Raw genomic sequence first — 17,500 nt, forward strand, 5'->3', positions numbered from 1 at the left:
TCTCAGGGCGCCAACTACGACAGCATCCAGCAGACTGCGCAGAGCATCGCCAAGCAAGCCCACGAGCTGGCCTACGACCCCAACTACATGTCCCCTTTTGCACAATTCGCCTGCGACAACGGGCTGAATGTTCGAGGTGAGCACTGTGGTCCGAGGAGGCCAGATAATCCAGACAGGGCCGTGTTGTTGTACACCGAGCATTTGTCAAATCAAGGTCATCTGTATACTATGGTGAATCATTCTTTATTTTGATTTTTTTTTTTTGATACTCCACAGGAGGGAAGCCTGATGACATCACGGTGCTACTGTCCATTGTGGCAGAATACACAGACTAAGTGTGTGTGTGTATTTTATTTTATTTTTTTTCCGCGTGTGTGTGTTGTTTTCGGGAGCGTTCGTTCCTCCCCTCACGCCGAGTCTTCCACCTGCGGCCCTCTCGAAGGCACTGCTTCCTGTGGGGCGGACCCAGGTGACCCTCTGACTCCGCCCCCCCCACCCACTCTCCCCACCGCCACACACCCGTCACCGTGGGAACGGACCCCCCTCCCCGAGCCCCTCTCCACTCCTCAGTTTGCGGAGCAGACGGGGACGGGGACGGCTGCTACCCTCATGTTGATCGTGACCCAGGAAGAAGCGGCACCGGCCGCCATGACGCTCCCCCACCCCACCCCACCTAGGCCTCAGGGGATGATGTCACGCCGTCACCGGCGCCGTGACTGGAGGACAGTCCCGAATTCAGGACTTCCTGTCATGGGCGGGGACAGCGCTAGGAGGAAGATGCGGGGGTATTCAAAGTGGAATGTAAGCCATGGGTTTGGGGTTGCTTGTGAATTGCCCGTATATATATATATATTTTGAGTTTCTGTGTTGTTATACTATGCGTCTAGTCTAGCTTCCCAGGTCATAGACAGGAATGAAGGATTTAAAGAAGGGGGGGTATTAGAATGGCTTTTTAGGAGGGTTTAAGTGCTATTTAGGAATGTGATGTGTAGGTGAGGGGGAAGGTGGGAGGTGCTGAAGGTTCGTCAGAGCGCACGTCCTCATCGGCTTGTAAATATGTTTTGTTATGTAACGGAGGGTTCGTTCACACTGTCACTGCTAAGGTAATCAATGCAAGGGTTAACGGCTTGTTTGTCTCACACGTGTACACATATAAGAGTTAATTCATCTACGTAGGGTTGAACCTTTAAGTAAATATTCTCAATCTCAGTCCTTCTTCCATGGGCCATAAGAACCAAGACTGAAGTGCCGTGGATGGGTTTGCCAGTGGGCCGTGGAGACGTGTCCGAAATGTTTTGTGCGTCAGGGGCGCGCTGGGACCGCATTGTGTCGGTTGATGCGTGTTGCCTTGCTAAATTAAGACTGGCAAGCATCTGGGAATGCTTTGAGTTGAAACAATAGGTCAAGTATGAATCATAAAAGATTTATTTTTATAACTTAATGTTGTTTTATTTTCAGGAGTTAAAAGGAAAAGGATAGTTGAGTGTGACGGACTCACAGCGTGGCTCTGATCGTGTTCGATCTCTGTTAAAAATAATTGAGTGTAATGAGTCGAATTCTCTTTGTTTTTCGTTCTCTCTTTGTTCCTTGTCGCCCGATAATTGTGCTGCTTATGTTTTGGTAATTCAAATGTATGTGTGAATATGCATTATTTATGTGAACACATGGTCTTCATGATTGTAAAAAGGAGAAAAGAAATGTGTGTGTTTGTATGTGTGCAAGCTGGATTTTGATCATACTACTCTGTCCTGTCTGTTGTCTACTCTCTATTTACCCATTTTATAATAACTGATTATTGTCCTCACTTGTGCATATGAACCATTAGTCAACATTATACTCTAAAGCCAGTTGATCAAAAACATTAGCGTTGGATTTCTTTTATTTTGGTTGGACACAAAAACAAAACAAGCAGCAATACTGTGATGTAGAATTCCAAGGTGTTTTCTGTGTAACCGTCCCTGTGAAGGCAAACGCGTGTCCTGTCGAACGGTCAGTGATGTTTTCTGTAAGACAGGCAGGCGACTCTTATATTGGTGCTTAAAGCAAATGTGACCAGAACTGTGGTTGGATCGTATCCACGGCTTTAGTTGTAAGTTAGTGATCTTTGAGATGTCACAACGCAGGGTTGGACAGATCTTGGATGAAACCAAAGAGGGGAAGTCATAAACACAGGCCTGAGCAGGGCCTGCTCCCCACGCCTGGCTGTGGAGGAAACGGCCTCAGTGGAGACTCATACCGGCGCTGTATTGTTCCATACATACATCTCAGACCATTAACGAAGCATTATCTAAAAATCAATGGTTGTAATACAATTAAACCTCGAAACTTTGTTTTGTTTATTCGCATGTACTCTCAAAGTTATTTGCACCACTGGAATCTGCGCGCCTGAAATATTGCCGTCACTAAACCTGCTTCGTCCCCTGATGTGTGTCCTGTTAACTAATGTAAACCCAAAATACCTGCAGACTGACGAAACTATTGAAGCTTTTTGGATACAAAAAAAATGGATGATTTATTTACATAGTGGAAAAAGTGACGAGGTGAGAAAAAGGTTTTGGTCATCAAACCATCATTAGCACTACTACCATGTTGTGTAGGCTTGTCTTTTGGAGTGCTTTAATTGTTTTTTTTATTTCTTATTTTATTTGAAATTGACATTTTTAGGCACAGTGGCGCAGAGCCAATGTGGAAAAACATGTAAGCAGTGCTGATGATCCTTTCAGGGCCGAACCGTGCACCTTTTTCTCACCTATATTCACTTTTTTTTTCTCCAAATCATCTATTTTTGCAACCAAAGAGCCTCAATAGTTTTTGTCAGTGTGGGCTTTTTTACTGGCCCCTCCCTCCTGGCCCACTCCTTGGTACACCTGGAGTCAAGTGCGCAAACTATATGATTGTCCCATTAACTAACAGTTCAATTATTTCCTGTTTGCTCTCGCTGACAATTCTGTTGAATGAATGATTCTTTTCTTATTTTGAGAAGTGAAATTAATCTATTCCCTGATGGCGGGGCAAGTTGTATCTATTCCCTGATGGCGGGGCAGGTTGTATCTATTCCCTGAGGGCGGGGCAGGTTGTCAGTGATGTATGAAAATGGCCGAGCACAGATTCCGCCTTAACAAATAGACTTGTATCAATCAAGAGGCCTTTTCTGCCGAAGCAAGCGTGTCTCTGTATGCTGCTCAGTGTTCAGTGTCAATTAGTGTACATTTCCCCATCTCTGTTCACTCAACGTTTTTGATGGTGCTTCTGAAGTCCAGGCAAGGTATGATTGTCGTCCTTTATCCAGCGATGTTTGTGTATGAGAGCTACTTCTGTATACAGTGTATAATGCAGAACTAGCTATGGTAAATATGTTTTCAAGTTGTAAAATATTTGAATAAAGAATATAGTATTTTGTACAAAAAAAAGGTCTGTTTTTATTATTTGTAAATAAGACTTCAGGGCTGGCTCCAGGCTTACAAGGGCCCTAAGACGGAATGGATTTGGGGGCCTCCCTAATTTTTATCCCCAGTCGGTGGGCCCCTGATGGCCAGTGGGGCTCATGTAACGCAGAACAACACTGCATCTTGGATCTGTAGCTGTAGTTTCTTTGGTTGTGTCCTGTTTTACGTTCTCTGTGAAGTAGCACTGTTTTCCACACATCATCTTGATTAGAGACTAGACGGGGTATCCATGACAACAGCAGTACCTAAACTAAAATAACATCTTCAAGGCTCCAACTTAGAGCTATGGTGAAATATGACAGATGAACATAGTGAAACGAATATTTATATTGTCCGGTGAGGCCTCCATGTTCTGAGAGTGTAGGTAGCACGGGCGCTGTTTACATGTGACAAATCCAATAGACCAATTATATGTTTGGAAACGTGTGTGTATCACGGTTTCAGAAAACCACGAAGACAGCTAGCGAACTAATCCCATTTTAATTTAAAATGTTCTCCACTAACTACAGCCGCTTGTCACCAAGTGATAGGCTCTGTTATGCAACAAGATTAACCTTGATGAATGGGATCCGTCTGGCAGACCCATTGTGATTGGTTGTGACCCATACATGCATTGGGGATGAGTGCGCATTGTGGTTGCAGAATCTGTGTGATGTCATGGGACGTCTGGTAACTCAGCTACTGTATAGACAGTATGAACCTGCTGGTGAACCTGTTATTCAGGTCTCCCCTGTAAACCTGGCGATTTACGCCCTGTGTTGATGGATAGGGGTGAGAAACACATTCTTATTTCGGTGTACATTCTACACTCATTTCATGACGGGGTCATCTTCCTCAACCCACCAGGGAAAGAATGACAATAAATTCTCACTCTACAAAACAAAATACATTTGCAGTTGTAAAGGGAACTAGAAATGGTGCTTGGCGAGCACAGACCTCTGCCCATGAATGCATTCCGTGGCTGTGTGCTCGCCCACGCGCGTGCGAGCAGGACGTTTGGTATCGCTGCAAGCGTCGGGTCGAGAGCTTCATGCAAGTCAAAACCGCTTGATTCTGTGACCTTCCCACGTTGAGATATGGCCCGTTACAACCCACCCCCCTCCACAATGAATTTTTCCCTCCTGAGCCCCAAGTCAGCGGAGTTCCACCACTTATTTTTACCCTGGAGAACAAAGAGGTCCTGAGCCTAAGTCCAAAAAATAACTGGAGGTGATTGGGCAGTTCTGTGGCGGTTCTCGGGTCGCAGCCCGCGGGGGGCGGGACATTCTGCCCCCCCACACCCCCCCCCCGAACACCCCAGTCCAAACTCCATGTCTCTAGCGCCCCCACACAGGCAGCTGGCTTCATTTAGTTTACATTAGTGGATCTGAGCCGTGGTTGGTTTTAAGGTGGCCCATGCTACACGCCAACAAGGTTAACGTTCCCCTTCCAGTGGGAAGTAATTGTTTGTTTTATAAATAAATGTATTATTTGATTTAGAAACGGTGGCCATATGTTGTTACTTCGGTTGTGTTGTTATTTTTTATAGGTTTTCAGCAATGGGATTCTTTTTAAGATAAGATATGACTTTAATGAGATGTGAATTAAAATCTAGGCAATATTATGTGAATTAAAATCTAGGCAATATTAAGTGACAAGTGACAGAAGGACGAGGGTTCTGATTTATGGGGGGCGATAGGTCTTGTTGAGCTGGTCATGTTAAAAGTAGCTCTGGTCATTTTAAAAGTAGTTCACATACCAAAAGAGTGTAGACTTACAACGTCATAGTTTGAGTGAGAGGATTAGACCTCAGAAAAACACACTAGACACACAAACAAATTAGAGTGACCTCAGTTCCCCTCAGTGTTAGATGAATTAGATGAAAGGAGGCTTATCGCATTGCATTATGGGTGCGTGAGGGCTAATGTGTGGTGTTTCACTGCTAAGCTCTTATTTGCAGCAGAGTTGTGTCTGAACATAGGTGGGGGGACAGGGAAGCTGAATTAAATTCTATTCTGACAAAATATGTTTATTCTTGGCATAATAAAATGTAAAAACGGACTTGGAAAAATCTGGTGTGTATAAAATATTAGTCGCAGGCAGACTCAATTCTCTTTCCCCAATAGTTTTTTTCCCTGCTGTTTGGGTCATCCTCGTCCGAGTGTTTCAGTCAGCCCATCTCCCTCCTCATACACACCAGAAAATCTGACATGACCCTCTATGACCTTGAAACTACTTAGAAGGCAGCTGTTTACACACCACACATGCGGGCTTATGTCTGCAGGCTGTGTATGAACACAGATGCCCAGTCGATGTTTCTGTATTGAATACAACCTGACCCACTTCATGCAGTCCTTGATTGTGCCTTTTTGTTGTCCTTAATACTGCTTTCCCCTCTGGGATAAATAAAGTACCTTTCTGTCGGTCTGTCTCTCTGTCTGTCTCTCATGCATAGTGATTAATTATGCGATGTGTTGAAATCACAGCACTTAGTAAATCAAAGTGTAAGAGGATTGCCATCAACCCACTGGCACGTGTCAGGTGACCCAATGTGCAACTCGCCGTTACCTTGAGTCAACTCAGTCAGGTGACGCCTCTACACAAGACAGACGGCACATAAACCATGCAAGATACTCAACAGAGTTTTACAGATTATTACTCAATGCTAGACAGTGTTGGGCAAGCTACTTAATGAAAGTAATCAAGTTACTAATTAGCTTCTCTAAATTGTAATTACATTAGTTTACTGATTGCTCTCTCTGAAAGGTATCAGATTACTAATTACTTTACTTTGGAGTTGCTTTCTAAAACCAGATCATTTCTTAACCAAATCATAGAAGCGCTGATCTAAGATCAGTTTGGCATCTTAGATCATAATAGACTCAAGAAAATCTGATCCTTTACCAGCACTCTTGGCACATCTCGACCTTGACATAAACAGTCAGTTACTCCCAACACTGATGCTAGGTGTGTTCAACAGAGTCAAGGTCATGCTACACTTTGACCTACACTCAAATTAGATTGTAGATGGCAGCTAAGTTGTGCACAGACCTGTGTGGCTGGCCCCGATGGCATGACAATGGAGGTTTGACGGCAAACAAAGTTTGTTGTTCCATTCAGAGAAGCCTACATGCTCATGCCTATATGCTATGGCATAGGTTGCAGTTTTGATAGGAAATATCTAAATAAGGGATCAGCTCATGGCCTTTCTATACACTTTTAACAGTTACATTTCAATTAGGTTTTGTATTCTCCATAACTAGAGCAGGTCAGGTCCAGGTGCGATTACGCCATACAACGCCTATTCCATCTCTGTTTGAAACCTTAGTCAATAATGGCTTTGGTCATAATGTTTGTTTGCGGTCAAAAGCCTCCAGTCATTTGAATATGATGTTATAATTCTCATCAATCAATCAATCAATCAATCAATCAATCAATCAATCAATCAATCAATCAATCAATCAATCAATCAATCAATCAATCAATCAATCAATCAATCAAAGCTTTATTTGTATAGCGCATTTCATACCCAGAGGCAACACAATGCGCTTTACAGAGAACAAGGGAGGTGGGCATACGACCCACTCTCTACATATTCCAGAGGGAAGCAAAAAAACAGTAATCACCCGGGGGCCAGATAAGTGAGCTGTAAAAATTCTTCCCTGACCCCTCTCAACAAGGCGATCGAGCAAGCTCCAGGAGTATGTTTGTCTACCGGCTAAGAACATTTATAAAGCAATACATTACATTAAATTACATTTCAGAGTGAGAGAGGCTAAAAGCATCATAGGAGAGAGAACATTCTACGGACATACTACGACATCCACAGCAGACTAGAGGATTTTCAAATCTTAACCGATTTTATAATTTTATTTTTATTAGGCTATTTTATAATAGGGGGGGGGGGGCAGACCCGTGTCTGAGGACTGCACGCTCCGGGATGGGGCATGTTGGTTGAGAAGGTCAGATAGGTACTGGGGGTCAAGGGCATGGAGGACAATTAATTTAAGAAAGATGACTGGAATGGTTAACAGAATGGTTGACAGGTCATATTGAGGAAGGCTTTTTTCTTTATTTGTACGCCTTACAATATGAGTGAATAGAGACTGACAGAAAGCTTACTGGCCTACTGGGCTATCAGAATCCAGAAGTAGCCTACTTATGACTAGGCAACATAACTAGGAATTTGCTTTCGGCCCATGGTGCATAGATGGAGACAAAATTAGACAGGGTGCAGGGACAAGACGGGACAGTGCAAAGAGGGCAGGGCCACATGAGCAGAACTAAGTGCAAATACAAAACACAATACAGTTTATAGCCTACCTATGGCAAAATGATATGTAGCAAATGGGGAAAGTAACGTTACAAAACTCATCTCGTGCGGTGATGGGACCACCTGTTCCCGAAACCTATCTGCTAACCATGTTAGAAGAATATTGTAGAGATCTATGTTCGCTAGATTAGCTAATAAGGTAGCAAGCTACTCGCCCTGTTCGCAATATGAAATCCGATATAGCCTACAGTAGCCTAATTCTGTTATAAGTGCGCCCATCTGTGTTATGATGAATGATATGGTCAGACTAGGCTGCTCCTGCAGCTGTTGGCTGTCATGACTGAACAATGAATTCATACATTTTCAACGATGATCACATGAATGAGAAATTAGTAATTTTCAATAGTATACAGTAGGGTGCTCCTACATCCATAGCACTGGTCTCCAAACGGTCTTCATCAAACCTGTTTTGGTTGGGTTCGCGGCTGTTCAGGGACTGAGGTGGGCCTAATGTTAACGGAACAAGACAAGTAGCCAAACCGTTTCGTCAGCATTTTGACGTTGTGTCTCAAAGTAGGCTACTTTATGAATAGAATAACAGGACCCGGGGGGCTTTAATCGGCCACACGACACCGCTCTCTCTCATCGGATCATGGGCTGTGCACTCGGGGGTCAGGAGCGCAGCGCGCCTCTGTCGTGGGCTCCTTTCAAATCCTACTGGCCTACGAGTAGTCTTCAAAATAACAAAACGCCCTTGAATATGAATGATTCATGTAGGAGCCATATGTGTGTTTATTATTTCTAGTTGTTTGGGTAGGGTTATTATGAATTTGTTATTGGTTATGTGGATGCACTCACTGTTGTATGGGCACTTAGGTGTGGGAGTGACTGTGGGCGTGTACCTGTAGCTGGGGCCTACTAATTGCTCTAGCCTGTGCACCTGTTGGGTTTGTTGGTAATGGTGGGGTGAGCACGGGGAAAGAGGAGACTATTTGTTTACCGCAACACTCTGCACTGGATAATATTGCCTCCTTGCACTCGCCTACTTATAATGCAGAAAATGGTCTGGATTGACATGCGATGTGAAATGGAATAAAGAGGTAAACGTTTATAGCAGACGTGGATTTGTTGTGCGCGTAATTCAATTGACAATTTCCCTTGCTTAGCCTACCGCGGCTGTTTTGAAAGTTGGATCGCCAGTCAGCCGCAATAATTCATAGAGAGCGATTACCCTTATTTAATATCGCCAATAATGCCTATCCATCTCTATCGAAAACGTGGACAATTAACGACTGCAGCGCTGCGTGACATCTCTACGGACACTATGCTATCTGTTGTTATCCGACCAGCGCTCCTATTTAATTCTGAATGTCGGAGTGTATTAAATAAGGGGTATCGTTGGTTCTTAAGCAAAAAGAAAATAGCTTAAATCTATTTAAATATAGCCCTACATTTATTTCAATTATAGCCGCCTGGACTAGCCGTCAAATCACAGTGTTCTATCCGGTCTGTGACATCACGGGCACTACGGCGTAACATGTACACGTCACAGCGGCAAGGTACATATCTGGACTAGCCGTCCAATCACAGTGTTCTATCCGGTCTGTGACATCACGGGCACTACGGCGTAACGTGCACACGTCACAGCGGCAAGGTACATATCTGGACTAGCCGTCCAATCACAGTGTTCTATCCGGTCTGTGACATCACGGGCACTACGGCGTAACATGTTGACGTCACAGCGGCAAGGTATATATATAGCTGTAACAAGTGAACAAGCCTCAGTGCGGTGTGTGCTATGAGACGAACATGTGGCTAAAGATTGCACTAGTGTTCGCTAGTGTATTAACTAATGATTTTAGAACCCGAAAGAGGGTGCCGTGTGGACATGGACACCAAGGTCCTGCGGCGACGCCCTTGCAGACAACCCCGTCCCAGGATCTTGATCTGGAATTCCTATGCAGGGCAGTTGTGACCGCTCACTCTATGATCCTGATCGTGTCTTGGCTGTTTGATGAATGGAGAAATCGCCACCGAAACATTCAGGTTGGTAATCAAAGTTGCATTGTACTTTAATCATTTACAATTCAAACAATTACAGAAGCTGTTCTGTCTTTGTGAACCCTTAATGACCTCAACATCCATCTGGTATTTCCTTTATGAATTAGGATGAAAACCTTGAAGACATTGATTGGTAAGTTGATGTTTTTTTCAGTGTATCCAACCATGTGTGTGTGTGTGTGTGTGTGTATGTGTGTTTGTTTGTGCGTGCGCGTGTGCATGCATGTGTGAGATGTGTGTGTTTGTGTAAAATGTGTGGTATGATGCATTTTGATTGTACAAGTGTACTGAAATCATCAAAAGTCATTTTAGTTTCTTTTATTTTATTGTATCTCAAAAGGGCCCAGCAGGACAGTGTGACAGGCCGGGTCAACAGCTGCTCTGGTATGGAGCTCTCTCGGCGTCGGAGGCTTTTTCGCAAGAAGTGGGAGGGAGTCTTCCAAGGGTCGGCCATTTCCACCTTGGACTCTATGGTTAAGAGGGCTGCTGACACAGCTCCATCTGTCAGTCGACCACTTTCCATGACCAGGACCAGTAGAGTTGACAGCCCCGCTAGCGCCTTATCCACCCCCACGGCGTCTAGTGGGGTGGCGCTAAAGGGACAATCTGACTCCGATGTTCCACGATCACCCAAGTGCCACTGGAGACAAGATCTGGAGCTCTCTCAGCGTCGGACACTTTTTCGCCAGAAGTGGGAGGGAGTCTTCCAAGGGTCGGCCATTTCCACCTTGGACTCTATGGTTAAGAGGGCTGCTGACACAGCTCCATCTGTCAGTCGACCACTTTCCATGACCAGGACCAGTAGAGTTGACAGCCCCGCTAGCGCCTTATCCACCCCCACGGCGTCTAGTGGGGTGGCGCTAAAGGGACAATCTGAGTCCGATGTTCCACGATCACCCAAGTGCCACTGGAGACAAGATCTGGAGCTCTCTCAGCGTCGGACACATTTTCGCCAGAAGTGGGAGGGAGTCTTCCAAGGGTCGGCCATTTCCACCTTGGACTCTATGGTTAAGAGGGCTGCTGACACAGCTCCATCTGTCAGTCGACCACTTTCCATGACCAGGACCAGTAGAGTTGACAGCCCCGCTAGCGCCTTATCCACCCCCACGGCGTCTAGTGGGGTGGCGCTAAAGGGACAATCTGACTCCGATGTTCCACGATCACCCAAGTGCCACTGGAGACAAGATCTGGAGCTCTCTCAGCGTCGGACACTTTTTCGCCAGAAGTGGGAGGGAGTCTTCCAAGGGTCGGCCATTTCCACCTTGGACTCTATGGTTAAGAGGGCTGCTGACACAGCTCCATCTGTCAGTCGACCACTTTCCATGACCAGGACCAGTAGAGTTGACAGCCCCGCTAGCGCCTTATCCACCCCCACGGCGTCTAGTGGGGTGGCGCTAAAGGGACAATCTGAGTCCGATGTTCCACGATCACCCAAGTGCCACTGGAGACAAGATCTGGAGCTCTCTCAGCGTCGGACACTTTTTCGCCAGAAGTGGGAGGGAGTCTTCCAAGGGTCGGCCATTTCCACCTTGGACTCTATGGTTAAGAGGGCTGCTGACACAGCTCCATCTGTCAGTCGACCACTTTCCATGACCAGGACCAGTAGAGTTGACAGCCCCGCTAGCGCCTTATCCACCCCCATGGCGTCTAGTGGGGTGGCGCTAAAGGGACAATCTGACTCCGATGTTCCACGATCACCCAAGTGCCACTGGAGACAAGATCTGGAGCTCTCTCAGCGTCGGAGGCTTTTTCGCAAGAAGTGGGAGGGAGTCTTCCAAGGGTCGGCCATTTCCACCTTGGACTCTCTGATGAAGAGGACACCTGACACAGCCCTGTCTGACGCAGTCCCTTCTATCACTGCTCCATCTGTCTCTCCTCTTCCCCCTACTCCACCACCACCATGCCCCCCTACTCCTCTTCCTCCTCCCCCTACTCCACCACCACGCCCCCCTACTCCTCCTCCTCCTCCCCCTACTCCACCACCACGCCCCCCTACTCCTCCTCCTCCTCCCCCTACTCCACCACCACGCCCCCCTACTCCTCCTCCTCCACCTACTCCACCACCATGCCCCCCTACTCCTCTTCCTCCTCCCCCTACTCCTCCTCCCCCTACTCCACCACCACGCCCCCCTACTCCTCCTCCCCCTACTCCACCACCATGCCCCCCTACTCCTCTTCTTCCTCCCCCTACTCCACCACCACGCCCCCCTACTCCTCCTCCTCCTCCCCCTACTCCACCACCACGCCCCCCTACTCCTCCTCCTCCACCATTTGCGATGACCAAGACCGTTAGAGGAGACAGCCCCGCTAGTACCTTATCCACCCCCATGGCGTCTAGTGGTGTGCTGGTAAAGTGGCAAACATTCCACGATCTCAGGGTGTGTGAAGAAGTGTCATCTAGACCATCACCATCTACCCCATTGGCCTCAGATTAGGTTTGTTCAGTTTGGGGTTACTTGTTATTATGTCTTGTGCTTGTACTGATTTCATTTGAGAATAAAGTCTCTGAACATTCTCTGCCTGTGGACTAAGATACTTTGTGCAATAAAATGTGTAATAAAAATTGAATTAAAGCCGCAAGCAACAATGAGACGAGGTCCTACGGTTACGCCCCCTTAAAGCTCAATGAGATTTGATTTGAATGAGAAACTTTTTTATGGTTCAATATTCACTTTTACTTCCTATTAGTTTATGAATTGGCCTTAGCAAGACCCCAAAAATCATTTTCGTGACATGAGACTGCATGAGACCCTGTGAATTTAATTTCGGTATACTGGTTAGTACACTGGCGGGAAATCTTGTGGTGGAAATGGAAGTGACACGTTCTGCGTGTCACAATATCAGGAAGACAACAAACTTTGCCCAGCGAAACAAAATCTACATGCACATACTGTACAAGAAAGAAGACTGGTATTTACCTGCATTGAAGACATCCTTCCAGAAAGTAGCTACAATCTTCCGATCCAGTCTGCGCACGCACGTTTGTTATCATTTTTCCCCCATCATTACAGCGAGTGAGTGGGGGATTGTGGGAAGTGTGGTTAAAACGCAGTGCCGATTTTATCACGACCAGAGGGGCTGCCAAAGTGCCGAGTTATCTTGTGTAGCTTTAATCAAATAGAAAATGTCTTAGTACATCTTTGCAAATTATTAAGTACAATAGCCTACACGTAGCACAATTACCAATTGAATATACCTTGCTGAACTAAACTGACTGTTGCTTCTCAGTCAAATGGTTGTACTCTCCAAAACATGTAAGCATCTTTTCATTGTGTGAGTCATCACATGCAAAACAGTCCATTCAATTGTCACAACACTTTTTCTTCTGTTGTTAATTTATCACCTTATGTTATTGTATTTGTATTGTATTATTTTGTATATTATTGTATATTGTTTTGTAGGCTATATTGGGCGGCTGTATCTCAGGAGGTAGGGCAGGTAATCATCCAATGATCAGGTCGGGGGTTCTAATCCCTGCTCTTCCTGTCCACATGTAGAAGTGTCCTTGGGCAAGACACTGAACCCCAAATTACTTCCAATGAGCAGGCTAGTGCCTTGTGTGGCAGCTTGCCGCCATTGTGAATTTGTGTGTGAATGGATAAATGAGAGGCCATTGCAAAGCACTTTTGGATAAAAGCGTTATAAGTGCAATCCAGTTACCATTTACAATCCATTATATTGTATTTGTATTGTACTCTAGCCTATGTGTCACTTACAATTGTATGTTACTGTATTTTGCTCTGGCCTGATTTGTCCTAGCAATATTAATGCACAATCAGACCAAAGCAAATTCCTTGTATGTGAAAGCCTACTTGGCAATAAACCTGTTTCTGACTCTGATTCTAAAGGCTTCTGATTCATGTTCCTCTAATCCCCTTGGAAAAAATGGGTCCCTGGGCCTGGATGTGTAGAGGGGGCCCCGCTCCTTACCAGACCTGTTGAATACAATGTCCCCTGGCTAGTGTGACATACAGCATGGGTTGTGTGTTATTATATAATGTTATTATGTGTGTGATATAGGTATAATTATGTGTTGTATACAGTATGTGGTGTGTGTGATATAGGTATAGTTGTGTGTTATATACAGTATGTGTTGTCAATCAATCAATCAATCAATCAATCAATCAATCAATCAATCAATCAAAGCTTCATTTGTATAGCGCATTTCATACCCAGAGGCAACACAATGGGCTTTACAGAGAACAAGGGAGGTGGGCATACGACCCACCTCTACATATTCCAGAGGGTGAGGGTCCAGTTCTCATGACATGTCGCGCCAGGTTACGCCGCTAGATGGCAGCAGAGCTTCTGATGTGCTCCTTACTACACCAGCTAAATTGCTGACAGCAGAGATTGGATGAGGTTTGTCAGCTGATGCTAACAGTTTACCAGCTAGCCTGTCGTGTTGTTGGAGATTCATTTTGCTACTTAGGCATTTATAATTCACTGATCTATTCGAACTAATAGTTGACTTAAATAGATGTTGGCTAGCTAATGTTAGTCGGGACGACTTAACTATGCCATGCTAGCCAGCTAACTTGCTAGCTGTGTTTGTTGTGTATGTTAAGATAGTGTAGTACTACTATAGGCTAGGCTGATCTACACTATTACTAGTCAGAGCTATCGCGTACTAGCATTAGGTGGTGGGGCCAGACATGTCTCTGTTCACAACAAAGAGCTTTAGTTGACGAAATTTGCGAAACTAGAGTGACTTTAGATGGCCAGAATCGAGCGAGGTAATGGGTTTCAGTCTGCAGGGTCCAGTTCTAAGGTGACTACTGGCAGCAGAACCATGGAGAACCTCACAGATGATGGAGAAGCAGAAGCAAACTCTTCCTTCGGCTCTGACTCAGAAGTGAACGGTTACGGGAACCCGGGAGGGACACAGCCTGACAAGTATGGCTTTATCGGCGGTGCCCAACAAGCTGAGTAAGTATTGCTCTTATTAACATGGGCCGTGTCCGAAATGCATACTACCTGCTACTTGCTAGTAGGCACTATATAGTAGGCATACTACATACTATATAGTACCTAGTATATAGTAGGCGAAATACAGTATGCACAGTTTTGGTGTAGCATGCTGCATCTCGCCTACTATATAGCAGGTAGTATGCATTTCGGACACGGCCATACACGTTATTTAAATAATATTAGTACTGTACCTAGTGTCATGTTCATAAATATGTAAAAGTGTTGTCCTCTAAGTTATAGCCGGACACACACATTGCATATTCTCTGTCGTAGCAGAGGTTGTGAAGATTTAGTATTCAAAATTCAAAATGAACCCAGGGTGTATCTTGTCTGAAAGAAAGTTAACTTAAATGGGAAATGTCCCATCACCTGACACCTGACTCGACACTTTTAGGCCTAGTTGCTACCTTTGACTTCTATTGCTGGCTCAACAGACCACTGTTATATAATGCATATCTGTAACAACATGCATCATCACCCTTTTGAGCTGTCATGTCACATCCAGGCCAGTTTATCAACACTGTGCAGCTGTGAATGACCATGGACTAAAGGTATTGGGCAAGACACTTGAATAGTCAGGAATACCTCTTATCAAAGTCTTCACTAACTTAATGACTGATAGCAATAGGACTGCAATATCCTGAAGAGTATTGTCTGTCTTCTCTTTTATTGAAGCATAGTTAAGGGACAGGCAGTCTGCGTCATCAGAAATATTGATAACTCGTGTTCTAGGTGCCCAGACAGGGAATCATGTGTTTGTTGATGTGTTGAATTGTGTGGGTCACATGATGGCCAAGGACTTGGCCAAGCTACTATGGTGCAGTATCAGTATTGTTGAAGACAAGCTAGGAGACAAGTGATTTTCTTGGCCTCAACATTTGGCTAACAACATCTTGACCAGATCACTGTTGGCTGTGTTCGTTCATGTGAAGGCGTTCGTAAAGCATTCCGATGTACTGTCTCTATGCTATTCTCTCTCACACACACACACACACACACACACACACACACACACACACACACACACACGCCCATGACAATGAGGATCCCGAGAGGTGCTGTGGTTGAATACTCAGACTTCGAATGTGCGGTGCATTCCCCTTTCGTAAGAAAAAAGGCTTCACCAAGAGAGCCTCGTTCATTAGGGCGTAGATGTCCTTACCAACTTTGCTATATACTGCTGCTGTGGACAGAAACGCGGTTGCCATTTTTCATAACCCCACACACACACACACACCTCAAAACATACAGAGTGGATTCAGTGCAACTCAGCTGGACACCACTGCATAGTCTAACAGAACACCGTTGACTTTCAGCCCTTTGTAATGTCCGTTGGGCCAGATATTGTTGAGGAGTGTGGGAGTTAGGAGGGGAGAGAACTAGGGGAAAGTTCTCTCTCTGCTTCCTGTTTTCCGCGGGCTTCGCTGGCCCAAGCAAGTGTTCTGCTGTTTTGTCTAAGGGCTGACTTCCTGTGAGGAGCAGGAAGAGGGCAGCTGCTCCGGCTCCTCCCGCTCCCATGGCTCCGCCCCTCCTACGTTCACCATTTTACATCCTTCTCTTTGAAACGGAGTGTTGAGTTAATGTCGGCTAATTGTCGTATTAAAGAAATAAGGCCCTTAAGTCTGAGGCTGTGCTCTGAATCGCATACCTACATACTACGTAGTGTGCCAAAAAAGAATGTAGTATGTCCGAATACATAGTATGCCACTTGTAGTATGGCAAAAATACCTGGATCTCCTACTACATCCGGTCATATTTTGTAGTATGCGAGCCAGCAGACTTGATCTTGTTGAGCTGGTCGTTTTAAAAGTAGCTCCGGTCGTTTTAAAAGTAGTTCACAAGCCACGATATCTAGATGATATTCTCTGATCAAACATGGCGCCTCTGACCTGGCGTTGCTTCTTAAATAACGTTCTCCGACTTGTTCCACATTGTCCTATCTGGGCCGTCAGCACCTGCCCCCATTTGACTGTTCTCTCCCCCTGAGATCACTCTCTCACCTGGGAGACCTGTAATCTGATAGTCAGGGCTAATCCGGCTCATGGTAATCACTATGTTGCAGGGGCCGGTGTTTAAATCTATCTTCGTTTTCCGAGCGGCTCTGAGGCTCTTGTTTACCCAAAGTTCAATGCCTTGAATGGCCGATCCGCTCTTTCACTCAACCGGGAGGTTTATATCTTTGTGTTCGAGCTCAATACCACACAAAAAAAGCATCTGCAGAGCTCATGTTAGCTAGCAGCTGCTTTGAACTTTCTTTTTGAGCCCTCAGTATCCAGGGGAAAAGCCCGACAAACGATCCACAAAAGCTATGCGAGTACGCCGGTGTGGACACTACAATGGCAGCCACTGTTCCGATCTGTTTTATCCTCTTCCATTTCCACTCTTAGTCAGTGGACGCTATCAATAATAGGCCAGTCCGGCACAGAATGAAATTATATTTCTGAATCGGAAAGAATATCCCCAAGGCCCCTGTGATAAATGACTTTTCTGATTGTTTTACGCCGACGTACTGTAGTCTGACTCAACGGATGTGGGTTTCGGGGATGGGCCTTGTCATTCGTTTATTACTGCCCAATCAGTAGCGACCGATTTGATTCCCCCGCCCAATCAGATTCAATCCAGACCACGTGAAACAACAACTACCTAGCAACCCGCTCCGCTCTGGATAATTGCGGTTAGTCGAACGAAATGTCCCCCCCATCCCCGAACGATGAGTCCAGCCAGACTTTTCTCCAGCGCCGGCACAGGGTAAACGAAGCGCGGAGGCAGG

At 45.5% G+C, this 17,500-nt stretch overlaps 2 protein-coding genes across 2 annotated transcripts in view; both read left to right on the forward strand.

The window, feature by feature from the left end:
* Positions 1–3,284, forward strand: part of LOC311329602 (protein phosphatase PTC7 homolog) — a 13,356-nt gene extending 10,072 nt beyond the window's left edge. Inside the window, exons 5-6 of the mRNA XM_084461479.1 lie at positions 7–136; positions 277–3,284. Of these exons, the coding sequence (XP_084317605.1) occupies positions 7–136; positions 277–335 (189 nt within the window). The 3' untranslated portion in view covers positions 336–3,284. The remainder of the gene's footprint in view (positions 1–6; positions 137–276) is intronic.
* Positions 3,285–14,434: 11,150 nt separating this feature from the next.
* tbc1d10ab (TBC1 domain family, member 10Ab) overlaps positions 14,435–17,500 on the forward strand; it is a 16,005-nt gene continuing 12,939 nt past the window's right edge. The window contains exon 1 of the mRNA XM_084456449.1: positions 14,435–14,688. Coding sequence (XP_084312575.1) covers positions 14,477–14,688 — 212 coding nt within the window. The 5' untranslated portion in view covers positions 14,435–14,476. The remainder of the gene's footprint in view (positions 14,689–17,500) is intronic.

Source organism: Borostomias antarcticus (assembly GCF_949987555.1).
Source record: "Borostomias antarcticus genome assembly, chromosome: 2".
NCBI lineage: Eukaryota > Metazoa > Chordata > Actinopteri > Stomiiformes > Stomiidae > Borostomias > Borostomias antarcticus.